At 36.6% G+C, this 19,803-nt stretch overlaps 2 protein-coding genes across 6 annotated transcripts in view; one reads left to right on the plus strand and one right to left on the minus strand.

The window, feature by feature from the left end:
- LOC129469298 (serine/arginine repetitive matrix protein 3-like) overlaps positions 1–19,803 on the plus strand; it is a 108,443-nt gene that overhangs the window by 48,438 nt on the left and 40,202 nt on the right. The gene's annotated exons all lie outside the window — the stretch shown is intronic.
- TNKS2 (tankyrase 2) overlaps positions 1–19,803 on the minus strand; it is a 65,510-nt gene that overhangs the window by 23,983 nt on the left and 21,724 nt on the right. For 4 of the 5 annotated variants that reach the window (XM_055255737.2, XM_063629833.1, XM_055255731.2 and 1 more), the window contains 9 exons: positions 19,608–19,674; positions 14,795–14,981; positions 13,589–13,710; positions 10,974–11,065; positions 10,811–10,889; positions 7,970–8,141; positions 5,044–5,123; positions 1,293–1,438; positions 550–715 (listed from right to left, as the gene is read on the minus strand). In XM_055255737.2, the coding sequence (XP_055111712.1) occupies positions 550–715; positions 1,293–1,438; positions 5,044–5,123; positions 7,970–8,141; positions 10,811–10,889; positions 10,974–11,065; positions 13,589–13,710; positions 14,795–14,981; positions 19,608–19,674 (1,111 nt within the window). Of the gene's footprint in view, positions 1–549; positions 716–1,292; positions 1,439–5,043; positions 5,124–5,156; positions 5,246–7,969; positions 8,142–10,810; positions 10,890–10,973; positions 11,066–13,588; positions 13,711–14,794; positions 14,982–19,607; positions 19,675–19,803 lie in introns of all 5 variants that reach the window. The other variant, XM_055255721.2, reaches the window with a different exon arrangement.

Genomic DNA, 19,803 nt, shown 5'->3' on the forward strand with positions numbered 1-19,803 from the left:
CCCAGCTACTCGGGAGGCTGAGGCAGGAGAATGGCGTGAACCCAGGAGGTGGAGGTTGCGGTGAGCCGAGATCGCGCCACCGCACTCCAGCCTGCGGGACAGAGAAAGACTCCGTCTCAAAAAAAAAAAAAAAAAAAAAAAAAAAGAGAAAAACTAAAAATAATAAGAGAACTATCACATGATAGTTGGCTCTAGACAAAAATAACTCTAGGTGCTAGTAAACATACTTGTGGATTTTTTTTTCTTTTTTTTTTTTATTATACTTTAGATTTTAGGGTACATGTGCACAATGTGCAGGTTTGTTACATATGTATCCATGTGTCATGTTGATTTCCTGCACCCATTAACTCGTCATTTAGCATTAGGTATATCTCTTGTGGATTAAAATATAAAATAATGTTTATGATATTTATTCTAAAATCTAGGTACAGAATTAGGTAACATTGCTTCCCATCGCTTACTAGTTTAAGTTTGTACTAGAATTATTTAGAAAACCATAAACATATTCTATGTAATTCATACTGTTTACAGTTAAGTATTTAAATATACCTGGAGCAGAAGTTTGCAAATTTCATATTTTCCTTTTGCTGCTGCTTCATGTAAAGGTGTAAATTTCCATAAATCAGCTACATTAACTACTGCTCCATGTTTAACAAGAAGTTCTGCAACTTCATAATGTCCATAAGAACATGCATTATGCAAAGGTACAAGGCCTCTGAAAAGTAATAAATGAACAATAATGTCACAGAAGAACATGTTTTAATTTAAATAATTACATATAACTGATGAAAGATAATTCTTGAACTACATAAGGAATTATACTGATTATACTTTGTAGAACCTAAATCTATTTAAGGCAGAAGTAAGTTCTTTTTTGGTGAGTCAGGGGAGAACATTTAAAAAATGTTTTAAATGCAGAGACTATAACATTCATCCGTATATGCAACATCTAGAATTGTATATTTTTAATAAAAAATAACTTCAAGATAAACTGGAAGAATTCAAAAACCCTCCATGAAAACTGAAAAATTTACTACATTAAAAGTCAGTATCACACTAATGCTGTAATCTCCTTGGCCATTATAAAATTCCCAGGCATTTTGCCAGTAAAGTCTTTATATGAATGCTAACCATATAAAATCTTAATTGAAATCAAGAAGCTCTATTTAATATTTAGGCCAGTGTTAGGAAACAGGCTTCTTTGAAAAATAAAACATATCATATTTCCAGGTTTTCCTAAAAAGGTCAAGTAAAAGTAAGGAAGAGAGTCCATAACAATCGTTGACATTTACCCTTTATCTTTAGCATGCACATCAGCTCCATGCTGTAGCAGATATTCCACCACGGACACTCTGTTATACCCAGCTGCAAAATGAAGTGGTGTAGACTGACGCCCTTCAATGTCTCTGCAGTTGACACTCTGAACAGTACACAGTTTCTGAAGGACAAAACACAACATACATGATACTACATCTACATATTCTTATTTCTTGTTTCAAGTCATTTAGTAGGAATTTTCAAAGTGTCTGACTTATTTTCTTGTCTCATTAAATCAGTATTCTCAGAATCTATTTAGTATTCTTATTTCATCTTGTCATTTACTGGGAATCCCTCCAGTCCTCTCATCTATGTCTTTTTTGTGTGTCTTATTATTTTTTTGAGACAGTCTCACTCTCTTGCCCAGGCTGGGGTGCAGTGGTGCAATCTCAGTTCACTGCAACCTCTGTTTCCTGGGTTCAAGCAATTCTCCTGCCTCAGCCTCCCGAGTAGCAGGGACTACAGGCACATGCCAGCACACCTGGCTAATTTTTATATTTTTAGTGAGACGGGGTTTCACCACGTTGGCCAGGCTGGTCTCGAACTCCTGGCCTCAAGGCATCCTCCCACCTTGGCCTTCCAAATGCTAGGATTACAAGTGTGAGCCACTGTGCCTGGCCTCACGTATGCCTTTATATTCTACTTTTTCTAAAGCTCAAGGGTAAATTTTATCATTACCGCTACTGTATATACATATATATATATATATATATATATACACACACACACACACACACACACACACACACACACATACAGGTAAACTAAGTGCCAATCATCAGCAAGTGTAACTTGCATTTTGTGGCAAATATACATAGAGGTACATGAGATTACGGTAGTACCAGCATTACCAAGGAGCTTATTAAGAATTCAGAATCTCAGATCTCTATCTACTGGGTCAGAATTTGCCCTTTAACAAGATCCCTAGGTAATATGTAAACACATTAAAGTTTGAAAAGTACTCCTTTAGAGCAGTGGTTCTCAAACTTTAATGTGCATTGGGTCCAACCCTCAAATTTTCAGTGTAACTGGTGTGGAGCCTAAAAATCTCCACTTCTAACAAGTTCTTGGGTGATGCTGATGCTGGTGGTTCAGTAACCACACCACTCTATATGGAATGAAATAACTAATAGAATGCTGATGGTTAGGCTGAATGTGGTGGCTCACGCCTGTAATCGCAGCACTTTGGGAGGCTGAGGTGGGCAGATCGCTCGAGGTCAGGAGTTCGAAACCAGTCTGGCCAACATGGCAAAACCCTGTCTCTACTACTTGGGAGGGTGAAGCAGGAGAATCGCTTGAACCTGGGAGGCGGAGGTTGCAGTGAGCTGAGATAGTGCCACTGCACTCCAGCGTGGGTGACCAACCCAGACTCCATCTCCAAAAGAGAAAAAAGAAAAAAAAAAATGCTGATGGTTTATACAGTCCTGAGGAGAATTAAGAAAACAGTTAATTTTCTGTGTTCTTTGGTTCAGATGAGAAAGTGTAGTTATGAAAAGTATGAAAGTCTGGGGAAGAAAAGCAACATAGATAATAAATCAGAGTGCTTAAAGAGTCAAAAGAATATATCCATCTTAGGCCGGGCACGGTGGCTCATGCCTGTAATCCCAGCACTTTGGGAGGCCAGGCGGGTGGATCACCTGAGGTCAGGAGTTCGAGACCAGCCTGGCCAACATGGTGAAACCGTCTCTACTAAAAATACAAAAAATTATCCGGGCGTGGTGGCAGGTGCCTGTAATGCCAGCTACTCGGGAGGCTGAGGCAAGAGAATCGCTTGAACCCGGGAGGTGGAGGTTGCTGTGAGCTGAGATCATGCAATTGCACTCCAGCCTGGGCAACAAGAGTGAAAACTCCATCTCAAACAAACAAACAAACAAAAAGAATATATCCATGTTAGTAAAAACTCTTTCCCCCTTTTTACTATCCTACTCCCAAAGTGGGGATAACCTAAGCTCAATAAAATAAAGGAGCCTGCTATCAGTGGGTTTACCTCAAGGGGTTTAATCATTGTCCTGGTAAAAAGCTCTTCTGTGCTTCCCAAATAAGAGCTGGCTAGATATACAGATTCAGGGCCCCATTCAAGAGATGGTATTTCAGTGGGTCTCAAGTCAGGTCCCTAGAAATGACTATTTTTAACATGTGTACCCGGTGCTGCTTGGTTTGGTAGTTATCACAGGCCATTCTACTCTTTACCTGTCAGTTTCATTTTGCCCACTCTGAGACAGGTTTTCTAATAGCATGTGTCGAATAAAGTATCCAGCCTGGTGGATTATCAGTAAACAAACACAACTGAGCACAATAGTTAAGTGTTCATTAGGTAATACGCAGATGTTCTTGTCCCAGTGATTCGTACAGAGCCATCTGTCTGGAGGTAGATAAGAATGGCTGATGGAGATAAATGTCCATCAAGTGATTTTAAAAGCAGAGGGGAGGGAAGAAAGCCTGATGCCTAGCACAGGTTTTCCTGAATCCAATGGCATTATTGTGTTCTCTAAGTCCATTTCCTGCCCTCCAACTTCATCTCCTCTTTATCTATTCCCTCCTCTGGACTCCCTCTATCTTTACAAAAACAAAGTTTAGTCTTTAACATGTTTACTAAATATAGTTTTATGTTCTTTAATATCTGTAAGAGAATGAGCATTTACAATTCTGTATCTCTCCTTGCCCACAAACACCAAAAAAAAAAAAAAAAAAAAAAATCAGCTAATTGCTTTCAACTTAATTTTCATGTCTCCTGAAAAGAAAAAATCAGTTCACAACCTTTTAACTCAAAGTGATTTGTATTTCCACAAGTCAGTAGTAATAGAAACAAAATCCTCCTTTCAATATCCTATTAGCCTCCTACTTAAGGGAATGAGAATAATGAGGATCAAAATAAAAACATGTCAAATAATAAAACTGCATGATAGTTGCATTTTTCTGTGAGAAATGAATTTAAAAAACAAATCTGAAGTTATCTGAGATGTCTATACTGTCTCAGCCTCCCAAGTACCTGGGATTACAGGTACTTGCATGCCCGGCTAATTTTTATGTCTTTAGTAGAGACGGGTTTTTGCCATGTTGGCCAGGCTGGTCTCAAACTCCCAACCTTAGGTGATCCACTCCCCTCAGCCTCACAAAGTGCTGGGATTACAGACAGGCGTGAGCCACTGCGCCCAGTTTTACATACATATTTCTACAGTAAGAGTCAAAACAGTAAGGGTTACTCTGGGGAAGACTCTTGTCGGAGAAACAGGTAAGCGATGAAGTTGCAAGCCCTGGGAAAGAGAAGTGGCAACATTGTGTTTATTACTATACTAAGCCCTGGATCCCTAGAGGTAGAGGGGGCAAAGAAATGAAGAAATCAGAAGAAATCTATAGACAGAAGTGATACACTGTTTTTTCCCCTTTCTTACCTGTCATATGTAAACAGTAATATAAAATAATTTGATAAACTTTATTCTGTTAAAGGGACAAATGAATAGGTTCTTCAAGCAAAACCCATTTGGTATTACCTGAATTTATTTATATTTGTGAATGTAATATTCACTGGGATGCATGGGAAAGTGAAGTCTTTTTCTTTCATTACTTAAGGCTACTCATTTGTAGAGAACAATTAAGATTGTATTATTGACCTTTTAAGGCAAGGCACATACAAATAAACCAGGCTCTTCATTATAACAGTACAGATTAAATAACAATGTCAAAATAAAAACCCAAAGTTAACAGAAACATAACATTGTATCTTACTTTTACAGTTTCGACATCTCCAGCCTTTGCAGCTTCCAGCAATTGTCTGTCTGCCTCTGAATTACCTAATGAGATACCCTCTAAAAAAGAGAGAGAGAGAAAGAGTGACTAACCTCTATTTGGAAGATGGAACCAAGCTTTACGGAAGGCATCTCATCAGAAAGCAAAGTTCTTTTACAATTTGGTAGATTATGTACGAAATCTCCATGGTAGTAAGGGGGTGAGGGTTAGGGAGGGAAAAATAAGATTCTCTTAAAACTCTTTGAAATACAACACATATAAGCAAAATATGTAAATGTGTATAATGATTACAAAATGTGACGTAAGCAATATAAAGGAACATAAAGGAGATGACTAAAGATGGCCTGCTCTATAAGCAAGCCATTGGAATGGTGCAAAAGTATTAAATTAAGACAGCAAACAGAAATCTAACTGTGTGGTTCTGTCATTAATTAGCTAATCTGAACTGGAGCAAGTCACTGGAACTTCCTGGGCCTCAGATTTTTTTAGTTCTGAAGACATAAGGTAGACTAGTAGAAATGTAACATCATTTCCAGGTCTGAAATTCTATGTTTACAGCTCATTTAAACTGTCAGAAAAGGAAAACATCTACCTTGCACCTTAGAACAAAATAAACTCCAGATGGATTAAAGACGTAAGTATGAAAAACCTTAAAAATACTAGAAGAAAACGGGAATATTTTCATAACATGCAATAAAAAAGCTTCTTGGAGCAGTACATCAAAAGCAGCATCAAAAAAAGAAAATTGGTATTTGGAAAAATATGTCAGATAATAACAGCATTAAACAAGAATAAAATAGGAAAAAACCAAACTGTAACATGTATCTTTAAAGAGAATATATTTGAGGCTACATGAGCCAAGATAGCGCCATTGCACCCTAGTCTGGGCAACAAGAATGAAACTCCGTCTCAAAAAAAAAAAAATTATATATATATATATATATGGTGTTCTTATGAAAGGAGTAGTTTGAAACGCTTGAACAAATGAGCTAAAGACATGCACAAGACATTCACACATACACAAAAGAGACATGGTTGGCTGGGCGTGGTGGCTCATGCCTGTAATCCCAGCACTTCGGGAGGCCGAGGCAGACAGATTACTTGAGGTCAGGAGTTGGAGACCAGACTGGGCAACATGGTAAAACCCCGTAACTACTAAAAATACAAAAGTTAGGTGCACGCCTGTAATCTCAGCTACTCAGGAGGGTGAGGCATGAGAATCACTTGAACCTGGGAGGCAGATGTTGCAGTGAGCCAAGATCGCAGCATTGCACTCCAACCTGGGTGACAGAGTGAGACTCCATCTCAAAAATAAATAAATAAAAGAAAAATTAAAAAAAAAAAAAGGCCGGGCATGGTGGCTCATGCCTGTAATCCTAGCCCTTTGGGAGGCCGAGGCAGGGGGATCACAAGGTCAGGAGTTCGAGACCAGTCTGGCCAACATAGTGAAACTCCGTCTCTACTAAAAATACAAAAAATTAGCCGGGTGCGGTGTGTGCACCTGTAATCCCAGCTACTTGGGAGGGTGAGGCAGGAGAACCATGTGAACCCAGGAGGCAGAGGTTGCAGTGAGCTGAGATTGCACCATTGCACTCCAGCCTGGGCGACAGTGCGAGACCCCGTCTGGAAAAAAAAAAAGAAAAAAAGAAAAAAAGAGAAATGGGCAATAAACACATTAAAATTATGTTCAAACTTACTCATAATCAGAAATGCAAATTAAAATATCATTTTTTTCCATCTGCTAGTAGGCAGAGAGAAAATGGAGAGCTACACTGATGAGACTTTTATAGTTAGCATTAAAATCTATTACTTCTGTAATTCACACATGCATATTCACTAAAGGAAAATATTAAGAATTGTAATATCTAGTGCTGACAGAAAACAGGTGCTTTCATATATTCCGGCTGTAAAATGCTAAATACCAGCTTTCTATTAATAGAAGATAATTTGACAATTATATGCTACCCTTTGACCTGGAAATTCCACTTCAGTAATTTATTGTAAGAAACTAGTTGGAAAGGCAAGTAAAAAGCTGTATGTAATGGCACTTAGTATAAAACTGACAAGACTTTACATTCTATCACTAGCCAACTGAATAGGACCAGTGTTATTACCCCAAAAACTGACAACAAAATGAATGTGTGATGTATGGGGGAAGTAATGGGGATCTTGAAAACAGTCTTGTAAGTTCACAGTTTTGGCAGATTCCAGGAGGTTGTACCAATCTGCTTTCATCTGTTCAAGCAGTGTTTCTTAAAACGTGGTTCCCAGAATAAAGGCATAAAGATCATCAAGTATTTACTGTTAAAAGACAGAAAAGCTTAATCTATTACATTTTTCTCATCTGAGCTTTCAGATGTCAAAGCTACTGCATTAAATTCTAATAAAAGTAGAGATGTAGACAAAAATACTTTAAAATTTATGGGACCAGGTACCTGGCTGAAATGTTTCATCTATGCCAAGTGTGTAGATACTTGATCTAAATCTTTTAAGATGTAATGAATATGAGTGTATTCAGTTGTTAAATGTTTCAATAAGCCAAATAGTTGGCTACCTTATATAAATTCTACCTGCCTTGAATATGTAGGATCTAAAAATTCCTTTCTTTAAAAATAAATAGCCACCATTTTATCTTACTCTTAAAACTTTCTCGATAAAAACTTGAAAGCCATCTATTTAACTTAAGAAACTGGGCAGAAAATGCTACTGGAACAAAAATCATAATTATCACTTAATGACATTTGGGGACTGAGGATATTCAGCTGATTAAAAGTATAATAACCTAAGAAGAAATAACCAAAAATTCTCAATTTTTCTTATTACCAACTCCTACCTATCACACCTGATATGTGAAAAATTTTTAAAGGTTAATTAAAAAAATTAATTTCATGGAAGCATATAATACCTTGGAGGAGTTGCTGTACATTTTCATTTCCCATCTGTAAAGCAGTAAAGCCCTGAAGGGATATAATGTTAGGATCACACCCATAGCTCAGGAGTAGGCGGCAGGTTTGTAGATGACCACAATAAGCAGCTCTGTGTAGAGAAGTCTGACCAAGATTATCCAGAGCATTAACCTTAACAATGCAGAAAAAATTGAAGTTAGTCTTGCAATGCAAAATTTAAAACCATACAATCAGGTATTTAACACTTTTTACTACTTTTAAGTCTCAATTCTTTTATGAGGCCTATTATCCAATGCCAAAGCAAGTATTTTTGCCCAAATCTAGAGAATAAATTTACCAAGTCATGAAGGCTATCACTAGAAGGAAGACTCAATTTTGGGTTAAATGTGAGATGCTGAATAGTAGTTGTGTTTATCATTAAAGCATTCACAAATATTTAGAGCTAGACATTGCCTAAGAAAGTCGAACTCATGTATTTTTACGGATCTCTAAAGTGTAGAAATGTAAAGCTTAACCCCAAGATAGACAATAGTAACAAAACCAGAGATAAATTATCATTAAAATGCTTATTTCTATTGGCTTAATCTTCTCCCTTATTTATTATGTAAAATATATAGATACACATACTATGGAATAGTCACACAGTGGAATACTCAGCAATAAAAATGAACTACTGATACATGGACGAATCTCCAAAACATTATACAATGTGAGAAAAGCCTTACACAAAAGCGTGCATTTTATATGATTCCATGTATGTCAAGGCCTAGAACGCACTTTTATGTCAGAAAAAATAAAATGGTTATCTGTCAAAAGTGGAGATTGCCTGGGACTGTGCATTACTTCTGCCATGAGATAATGTTCTATATCTCTACAGTTTTGGTTACACAGCTGTATGTACTAGTCAAAATTCAGCAAATATCCATTTAAGATCTCTGCATTTCACTGCAAATTTTATATCTAAAGAAAAACTGTAAACAAAGATTAAACTCTAGTTGATGTGCATGTGAAAGTATTTAGGAGGAATAGTCTGCAGATTACTTTGAAATGTGTGAAAAAAATAAGATATATTCGTGGATGGAGGAAAAAAATGGAAAGATATGTAATACAACACTATAGTAAAATGTTAGTAATAGAATCTAAGTGGTAGGCAGGTATTTTCTGCAAAATTCTTTCTACTTGGGTTGTATCTTTGAAATTTTTCACAATAAAAAGAATCACCTGTAAGACTCCACCAACCTTATCCCTACCTCCCTGCTATGGAAATAATTCTTCAACATAGCTATGAAATTAAGTTCCTCAGTAATAAATCCTGTGGACACTAGTGTGTTTTGAGACACTGACCAATTCATATTCATGGAATCAGATAATATGTGAATGTGAATATAATCAAGACCTCAATGAACCTAAAACTAGAGTATGAATAGCTAGTCTCCATGCTTACAGGGCCTGAAAAATTGATTTAACATGCTCAGGACAATCAAACTATTTATTCACATACCCTAACTCGCCGAAATGTGAAAAATATCCACTTAAAAAAAAAACTATTTGGATACCACTGTGTTAGGATTAGGGTGACCACTTGTTCTGGTTTGCCTAGGACTTTCCTGGTTTTAGCACTGAAAGTCCTGTGTTCCCAAAAAAACATCCGGCCCTGGACAAAACTGGATGGTTGGTCACCCTAGTCAAGATTGTTTCATTGAGTGTCACAACTCTAATTCAATATGCATCCAGATATTCTTCAAGCAATGTACCACAAGTATGAAAACAGCAATCAACAAACAGTTATAGAACAGAGAGACAAGATATGCCAAGCAGTCAAGCAGAAATAAACTTTATTTTATTCAATAATTTACAATAGGAAAGATCAAGATTATACATTATCAAGAATTCCCCCAAATCAAAGAGAAATTAAGACACAGAGAGGCAACACAAAAAGAAACTGGAGAACTCTAAATAGTTCCTTGAATGAATGGAAACTCAAGAAAGGACAGGTAAGAATAAACTATCCTGCAAATTTCATTTATGGAAGGGCTTCAGGGCCATCCAAGGAGAAGAGCGTCTATTCTTCTTCTCCCTTCATCTACAGCATATCTATTCTTTCTCTGTTACAGAGTATACTGAATTTCAACTAAAGATTTTATTTGAAGTAGGCAAGGATCTGTGGCTAAAAACTGTAAAAATTGCTGAATTAGGTGACTACTGTCATCTCTTCCAATCTGAGATGCTGTGTATATCTTTTACTGAGTAGTACTTTTAAAAGTTCCTAGGTAAGAGATGATTTCTAGCCTTGAAGAAAGCATATTTGGTGAATAAAATGCTTTGTGCACAAATGCCAACTAAAGAACAGTAGCTTATCAACATGGGGAGCTATTATGTTCTTAGTCAAATTATTTAAATAATATATTTCCTTCCGTTCAAGTCCTTTGGCTTAGTTACAGAAATAACAGAGGGTAAAACAAAAAACAAACTAACAAAAAAACAAAAGTGGTGGTTGGGGTAAATAACAGAAGTTATCATGACAACCAAGAATTAGAAGATATGGATTAGAAAAGATGATAGGTCAGAAAAGTCCTTAAGAATAACTTTGACCTGTGGGCTGTGGTTAAAAGGAATGGAGGAGGGAGGACATACAGGAATAATATGTATCTGAATAAACCCATAGATGTTCTAGCAAAAATTAGATATAGAAAAGGTTACCTGCAGGACAATTCTTAAGCATAGATTATAAGGAAAAAAGAGTAATACTTATGAGAAAGTAAATAGGAAGTCAGGCATTTCACCTGCTAAATAAAAAATAACTCATTGGATCACCAAAGATTACCAAAAAGGAAGTATACCTTTGCTTCATGTTTCACCACTACTTCAACAACATCATTATGAGCTTTCTCAGATGCCACGTGCAGAGGAGTCAAGAATCTTAAAGAGAAAAAGCCAGACAGTGAACATATTTTCCAAAAGACTAAAATCTCAATAATATTTAATCATTAAATGTATACTTACTCTTTAGTCTTTTCATTGATGTTTGCTCCTTTTCTTAGCAACAGTTCACATATTTGCTTTCTTTTGGGATATGGAGATGCAGCAGCACAATGCTAAATAATTTAAATTGCAGCATTAATCAAGGACTATACATAATTGGTTTAAGAACATTCATGTTTCCAATCAAGAACAATCAAGTAGTTATTTAATCTTTTTGTTTTACTTTTGACGCAACTTTGCTCTTGACTTTTGATTGAATTGCAACAATTACCAAATTCTGACAGGACCTGAAAATCCTACCTATCAGGTAATATCTGTTATTAAATATTCCAATCAAACTTTACAGTTGTCCTGTATCTTTGAAAAAGCTACCATTGGTGTGATGAAAACCTTAATGTGACCAATATCCTTTTCAAAACTGTTTTGAAGTAGCATTGTGTTTATGCAATATTTTAAAGGTTAAGAAAACACCCTTGCAAAGGTTGAAGTTTCTTTACATGAAGAAATAACAGAATATAGCTGGGTGCAGTGGCTCACGCCTGTAATCCCAGCACTTTGGGAGGCCGAGGCAGGCGGGTCACCTGAGGTCAGGAGTTCAAGACCAGCCTGGCCAACATGGTGAAACCCCCCTCTACTAAAAATACAAAAATTAGCCAGTCGTGGTGGCACGCGCCTGTAATCCTAGCTTCTTGGGAGGCTGAGACAGGAAAATCACTTGAACCTGGGAGGTGGAGGGGGTTGCAGTGAGCTAAGATCATGCCACTGCACTCTAGCCTGGGCAACAGAGCAAGTCTCTATCTCAAAAAAAAAAAAAAAAGGAAATAACAGAACACTCATCAGCTCTGGATTCTGTATGGTAAGAGCACCGATACAGCTGATAAGCTGAGCAGTATTTATATCTCTCTCAACCAGTTGCTTCAGCAGAATAAGGAGCATGCATTACCTCTTTGTAAAATCAGTGGTGGAAAATGATATAATCTAGAGTTTGAGGCTGCAGCATCTCTATCTATGATGTATTCAGGAGGAAAGGAGACAGGAAGTAGAGATTTGCCAGTTATAAGCCTAAGCCTAATATCTGCACAATAGGTGTTCAATAATGTCTGAATGACACATGACTAAACCAATGTATATATGTTAAGTTAAAACTGAAACCTGAAAACCTATAGAATAAAAGTTCTGGGTAATTTTTCAGCTAAGTTGCTCTATACATCTAAAAATACAGTACACATGAAATTTATTCTTTGATTTTAACCTGTTGTTAATCATAAAGCTTATCAGATCCTCATGACTTTGCTGCAGATCCATTCTTTGATGTTGCTGTCACCAAAATCATTCCTTTACCTTAAATAAAACCAATTCTAACTGGAGAACATAGTTCCTTTGGTAGGTTAAGGGTAATCATTCCAGGACATCTATCATGAGAGCACAGAGACCGGACATGGTTTTTTAAAGACTTTTTTTTTTTTTAATCACATCCACCTCAAATTACACCCTACTCCTCTGCACCACCATGGAGCAGGGCCTATAGATCTCTGGGAACCCGTAAGAAACTGCTACTGCACCATAACTACTCACCAACACAACTCCTAGTGTGTTTTAAGGTTAATTACAAAAACGAGTTGCTTAACAGTAGTTACGACCAGAATTTTCCACGTCAGTCTTTCCATGTTTCTTTGCACAGTTTTAATGCTGTTGTGGTTTTAATTTTGTACTAGCATTTCTTATTAGTCTATAGCTTTGCTATTTTTTTAATTTAGATGTTTCTTACAAGCAGTAAAAAGGTCCAAAATGCTTTATAGGTAGGTTTCTACATAAATTTCATAGTTTACATTATGATATAAGGAAGAAAACTTCTCATAAAAGATATTAGGTAAGTAAGGCTACCATCAGTTAAATCTGCTTCTACACACATTAACTTACTTATCTTCTCTTACCCGAAGCACATTCTGCAACTCATACAACGGGATTTACTTTCTTCCTTTTAAATTTCTACCTTTAAGTTTTTTTCTACCTTTAAATTTTAAGGTCGCCCCTGATTTTACCATTCCCTCTCTTATCTTTTATCATGTATCCCTATTAGCTCCCATTCTTTTCTGTTTTTCCTTAGACTTCTCTACTCACATCTACTTTGTCATAGCTCCACAGTTATTATTACCTCTATCAGGGAAGTAACCTCTAAAATACTTTATTCACATTCTATATCTAATTTTGAAGAAGGAAGGGACTACAACAAGTGTTTTCATCTGGATGGTGGTATTTATTTTATTTTTCATTATTTTCATTGGGTTCCAAATTTTCTAACCTAAGCATTCATTTTTATAGCCCCTAAAAAGCATTCATTTTTATAGCCCCTATATGTATCACTTATGATAATAAGAGCATTACATATAATATATGCCAGAATCTGAATAAATTTTTTTTTTCTGAAGATTCTTGAACTGATAATAGCATTGCCTTCTGCAGGGTGAGGTTGTCTATTTTTTGGCACTGTTTAAATTTTTTAAAAATATTTGTATAGGCAGTAATTTTTTAAAACTGCAGACTCAAAAAAATGCTAGTTCTAAAAGTAGGATATTATGATTAGTTTAGCATGTTCTTGGTTATTGTATTTTAAAAACTTAAATCTGAAACATTACCAATGCTGTTTCATGTGTTTGAGGATGCTTGAAATTCACCATTTCCAGAGAGAGATGTTTTTTGATTCGAGTAACATCAGCTTCTCGTGCAGCTTGCAGCAACGAGTGGCCTTTAAATTCATCTAGATGAAGAAAAAGCATTTACATCTATAACGAGATCAAATTGAAAAGGCTTATCTAAAAGACATCTAGTATTTTCCTTGAAATTATTTTCAAAATAATCTTCCAAAATAGCCAGATTGAGGCTCTAAAGATATTCTCCAAATTTAACCCCTGAAAACAGACAGTGGTACTCCAGTTCCCCAAAGTTATGGTGCAATTGTATAGACATATGGCCTCAAGAGTATACACAGGTTTAGCCCACGGCAGATTCATGGTCTGTTCTAATTCATAATTCTCTTTGGGATATCTGGAGTACTACAATATATTCCTAGACTGGAGAGGTTTTAGAATATTTCAAGCACAAAATTTTTCCCAGTAAAGAAATATTGATCTCTACACTGACATCATAGCTGTAGCAGACAGTGTTGCTCATACCATCAGGGAACTGGGAACTAGACAAGTTGGATATTTGCAAAAGCCACCTATGATGATGAAAAAATAAAAGAGGTTTTCCTTAAGGTTCTCTTTTACTCATCAGACTTGTGGAACTACCAATCATTCTTTATTATTCCAGGATAATACAAATCTAATATAAGTTGCTTGTCTGTATGCACTAATACCATATCCAAACTAGATGGTTATTTCTCACTACATCTACTTCAGCTATAGACAGAAAACCAAAGACCTTGGCCCAGGTGCCAACGAATATCAGATGTTAAGATCTGGAGACTGTTTACAAGATGGCAATCTTATGAAGCTTTAACTTCACAAATTCATAAGCTTCATAGATTAAACAGAAAAGTCATATCAAAGATGAAAACAAATCAAATGCTTTCATTTCAAAGGCATACCATCTAATAAGTCTAATACAGTACATATAAAAAACATATAACTTGACTTGAAAAAATTAATACAAACATATTTTCTTTTCATAGCATCTTAAGTAGAAACTTCCAAACTATTAAATATGCTAAACAACAGTGGATACCCATGGCTAAGAAAAATATTCTATTACTTAAACATTTCTAAAAACAAACAGGAAAGAAAAAATGTTCAGTTTATTGATATAATATCCTACCTGAACATTCATAATTTTATACTCACATGCTAATCTTTCTTTTAACTGTGGTGTGGGAGCCAAGTCTATAGCACTTTTATTGTGACAATTGAGCAGTGTTGGGTCTGCACCATAACTTAAGAGAAGAGAACATACTTCAACCCTGTTCTTAGAAGCTGCCTCATGAAGAGGAGTGAATTGCCACAAGTCCATTGCATTTACACAGGCACCATGCTGGAGAGCAAAAAGCATATATTTAATGTTCAATTTTTAAAAGAATTCAGATTAATTCATACTGTGTAATTTAACATCATACATGCTAAAGCAGGTTATGTTCCCAAAGTTCACTTTTTAAGCCAATTATTTCAGAATGAGTATACATTTTTCCCAATGGAAAAAACAGTAGCTGATTGCTAGCCCTACCAACAAGGGTCTACTTAACTTTTCTACTTTTAAGAACAGTTAAGAATGAAGCTTTAGATTTAACCTGCATCTTTTCCAAGAACGAATGCTCCTCTTGCGGTATAGCTGACATACAGTGAAACACACAACTTTGATGAATTCTGACAAATGTATATATCTGTGATACCATCATCCAAATCAAGATACAAGACACTTTCATTACCCCAGAATTTTTCCTCATGCTCCTTTTACAGACAATTCCTGCCCCCATTCTGGCCACATATTAGATATATCTGTTCTTCAATTTCATAAAAACAGAAGAATATAAATTTCTAACTTATATACTTCTTTGTCTAGATTCTTTCATACATATAAGGTTGCTGAGATTCATTCATGTTGTTGCACAAGTAGTTCATTTTCATTGCTGAGGAGTATTTCACAGTATACATATATCATAATTTGCTTATTTATCATCCTGTTAATGGAGATTTGGACTGTTTCTAGTTGGCTGGTTGAGTATCTCTAATCTGAAAACCAGAAATGCAAAATACTCCAAAATCCAAAACTTTTGAATACCGACATGACGACACAAGTGGAAAATTCCACACCTAACCTTATGCACACAAACTTAATTCATGCACAAAATTTATTAAAAATGTTATATAAAATTATGTTCAGGCTATGTGTATAAGGTGTATATGAAACATAAGTGAATTTCATGTGTAGACTTGGGTTCCATCCTCAAGATTTCTCATTATTTAGTATATATGCAAATATTCTCAAATCCAAAAAAAATCTGAAATCTAAAACACTTCTGGTCCCAAGCATTTCAGATAATGGATACTCAACCTGTGTTACAGATCAGCTATCATAAACATTTCTTTATGAACATATGCTGTCATGGTAGATATATGTTTAACTTTATTAGAAACTGTCAGAGTCTTCTAACGTGGCTATAGCACTTTATACAGCCACCAGCAACATTTGAGTTCCACTGCTACATGGCAATGTTTGAGTTCCAGTTGCTACATATCCTTGCTAACACTTTGTATTCTTAGGCTTTTTAATTTTAGCCATTTCCAAGTAGTGGAGTCGGCTAAGTATGGACCACTGAAGTCATACAAACCAATCAAACACAAATTTCCTTCTACAGCATTCAACTAAGGTAAACCAGCTTCTTAGTCTTTCAGTACTTTTGACAATGGGGAGCTAATTTGCAGCTAATATGGCTTTTTATAATCACTACAGAACTTCTGTTGTTAGAAAGTTTTCTTCTATATTAAGTTAAAATATGCACTTTTAACTTTCATCTATTTGCCTTTGGAGCAAAAGACATCATAAAGGACACTCATCTTTCATATCAGATGGTTTCCACTTATCGTGGTGGCCCTCAACTAAATATACTTTAGTTTAAAAAATTCATTAAAAAACACTTGAGGCCAGGGGCACTGGCTTATGCCTATAATTCCAGCACTTTGGGAGGCTGAGGTGGGTGGATCGCTTGAGCTTAGGAGTTCAAGACCAAACTGGGCAACATGGTGAAACCCTATCTCTACAAAAAATAAAAAAATTAACCACATGTGGTGGCACCACGCCTGTAATTTCAGCTACTTGGGAGGCTGACGTGGGAGGATCACCTGAGCCTGGGAAGGTCGTGGCTGCAATGAGCCATGATTGCGCCACTACACTCCAGCCTGGGTGGCAGAGTGAGACCCTCTCCCCCCGACCAAAAAAAAAAAAAAACCAAACCAAACCGAGAGTCTAAAATAACAGATTCCAGTGTGGTTTGGGTGTGCAGAGTACAGTGTATCCATGATTATATTTGCTTGCAATACTATTCTACTATTGGCACAAAATTATGACAGCTTTTTAAGCTGTCACATTATAATTTATACTTAAATTGAGTTAATGGGTCATTTAAAAACCCTGGATTATTGTTTAAACAAGAAGTAAACATCAAAGTATTTTCTCCTCTCCCATCTTGTTCTTGTGCGACTTATTTCGTGAACTTAAGTGTCCTTGCTGAGCCCCATTAATCTTACTGGCTTCACCCAAAGCTTACAGCCTGGTGAGATGGTTTTGAGCCTTGATTCTATCAACTTGAATATTTGTTATCCTTCCCAGCTTCATATTAATCTGCAAACTGGATAAGCATTCCTTCTAATTTTTTATCAAGTCAACCATAAAAGTGTGCACCACAATAAAGATAAAGATAGAAACTTCAGGCCCCACTGGAGGTTCCAACATTCCCTTCCAAGCAAAGAAATATCAGTCAACACTCTGCACAGTTGTTCAATTAATTATGAATCTATCTGACGTAATTTTTCCCTCCATTCTAGCCAGATCTGTCTACTTGCTTCCTAGTACTCAGAGACTATGAGGAAGAATGTTAAGAGAATTCCCTGTTATTCTTGTGCCTGTTAGAGCCAGACCTTCATTATCTGAACACTTTGTCCAGGGATCATGTCTTAGTGCCTTCCATGGCTAGCAAATGCCCTGGTCATGGAAAGCAGTCACTGGGTGTTTGCTGTTAAATGCCAGCTTCTGCTAGCCAAAATATTTAGGTAAGTGTTGCCAACTGACTCAGCACTGCTCAGAATCTGCATTCTCAATCCCTATCTACTTGCTTTCTCCTGACTTTGCTTACTTTACTCTCCTGGTAACTACTTACACCCTCACGTTAGCTAAGCCCCTCTGTAGGTATGACCTCTAGTCAGCCTTTCATTCTTATTTAGTAAAACACTAGGTCTTAGGAAAATACCACTCAGTTGTCTTTAAGTCCAAGTGCAATCTGCTTGATGTTTCATTCTTATCACATAGCAACTTTCAAATGTTCTGCTGGAGTCAAGATTCAGTTTTACAAGAAGCAAAAGCATTACTGTTACAAATGTATAACAATACAGCCATATTATAAGTTTAATATGCTACTTAGAGTATCTAATTATTATTATAAAGTTGTTTCTATGGGAAAATGTATTTCATAAGACGCAGGCCCAAAAGGAACCAAAGAGGCACTGGAAACAAGTGTCCTCTTTCTCTTCCCATAACAGCTGCCGAGAGTGGGGAAAAGTGCTGAAGGAGTAGAATGGGTGCAGGGTAACAGAAGTTAAAGAGTATAGGTAACATCCTGGGATCCACTTCCAAAGATAATATATATCTTCTACTCTCATCTAAAAGAGATCAAAATAGGAAGTTTCGGACTGGGCATGGTGGCTCACGTCTGTAATCCCAGTACTTTGGGAGGCTAAGGTGGGCAGATCACTTGAGTTCTGGAGTTCAAGACCAGCCTGGTCAACATGGTGACACTCTGTATCTACTAAAAATAGAAAATTAGCTGGGCATGGTGGCACATACCTGTAATCCCAGGTACTCGGGAGGCTGAGGCAGGAGAATCGCTTGAACCCAGGAGGTGGAGGCTACAGTGAGCTGAGATTGTGCCACTGCACTCCAGGCTGGGAGACAAAGCAAGACTCCGTCTCAAAAAAAAACCCAAAAAAACAAAAAAACAACAAAAAGTTTCTTGCTAGTCTTGAGAACCTGTTTGTTAAACAGCTGTTAAGCATACTGGAAGAAGTGAACCTTACCAAATGGGCCTGCTCCAACTCAAAGTACAACTGGCAAATCTTGCTATTATATCTGGTGGTTTTAACAAAATATGATTCACTAAAAACTGCTTCTTAGAGTTTTGAAACTTCACCTTTAGCTATAAATTATGGAATCACTTTATCTGCTATTCTATATGATTTTTTTTTTTTTTTTGAGACAAGGTCTCACTCTTGCCTATGCTGGAGTGCAGTGGTGCGATCTTGGCTCACTGTAACCTCCATCTCCAGGGTTCAAACGATTCTCCTACCACAGCCTCCTGAGTAGACGGGATTTCAGATGATGTGTCACAAGATGATGTGTAGCAAGATGACAGTGCTACTTTATATTTAAAAACATATGGTATCCAGGCTGGGCATGGTGGCTCATGGCTGTAATCCCAGCACGTTGGGAGGCCGAGGCAGGTGGATCACTTGAGGTCAGAAGTTCAAGACCAGCCTGGCCAACATGGTGAAACCCCATCTCTAACAAAACTTAGCTGGGCGTGATGGCGCCTGTCTGAAATCCCATCTACTCAGGAGGCTGTGGCAGGAGAATCGTTTGAACCCTGGAGGTGGAGGTTGCAGTGAGCCAAGATCGCACCACTGCACTCCAGCCTGGGCAAGAGTGAGACTTTGTCTCAAAAACAAAATGAAACAAAAAAAAAACCAACAAAAAAAAATATGGTATCTTAAAAATCTCAAAGCAGTCAAATGCTGAGCTATTAGTCACCTATATTTTATAATGCTTATAAATACTTCTACTTTTTTAAGCACTAAGAACACAGAAAATAAAAAGAAACCCAGATATACTAATGTATTTCAAGTTATTTTATATAACTCTAGAAAGTAATTAGGAGAGTACAAGAGCACTAACCTTGACCAAAAGTTCAGTTACTTCATAATGACCATAAGAACAGGCATTGTGTAATGGTACCAGATCACTACAATGAGAAGGGGGGGAAAAACCTGTTTCAGTATAGATTTCTTAGGCCTACGTAAATTTATAAATTAAAATTTATTTAATTACTTACACTTAAATAGCAAATGGATTATGTGATGTTCTAATAAAA

Source organism: Symphalangus syndactylus, chromosome 2 (genome assembly GCF_028878055.3).
Source record: "Symphalangus syndactylus isolate Jambi chromosome 2, NHGRI_mSymSyn1-v2.1_pri, whole genome shotgun sequence".
In the NCBI taxonomy this organism is placed as follows: Eukaryota; Metazoa; Chordata; class Mammalia; order Primates; family Hylobatidae; genus Symphalangus; species Symphalangus syndactylus.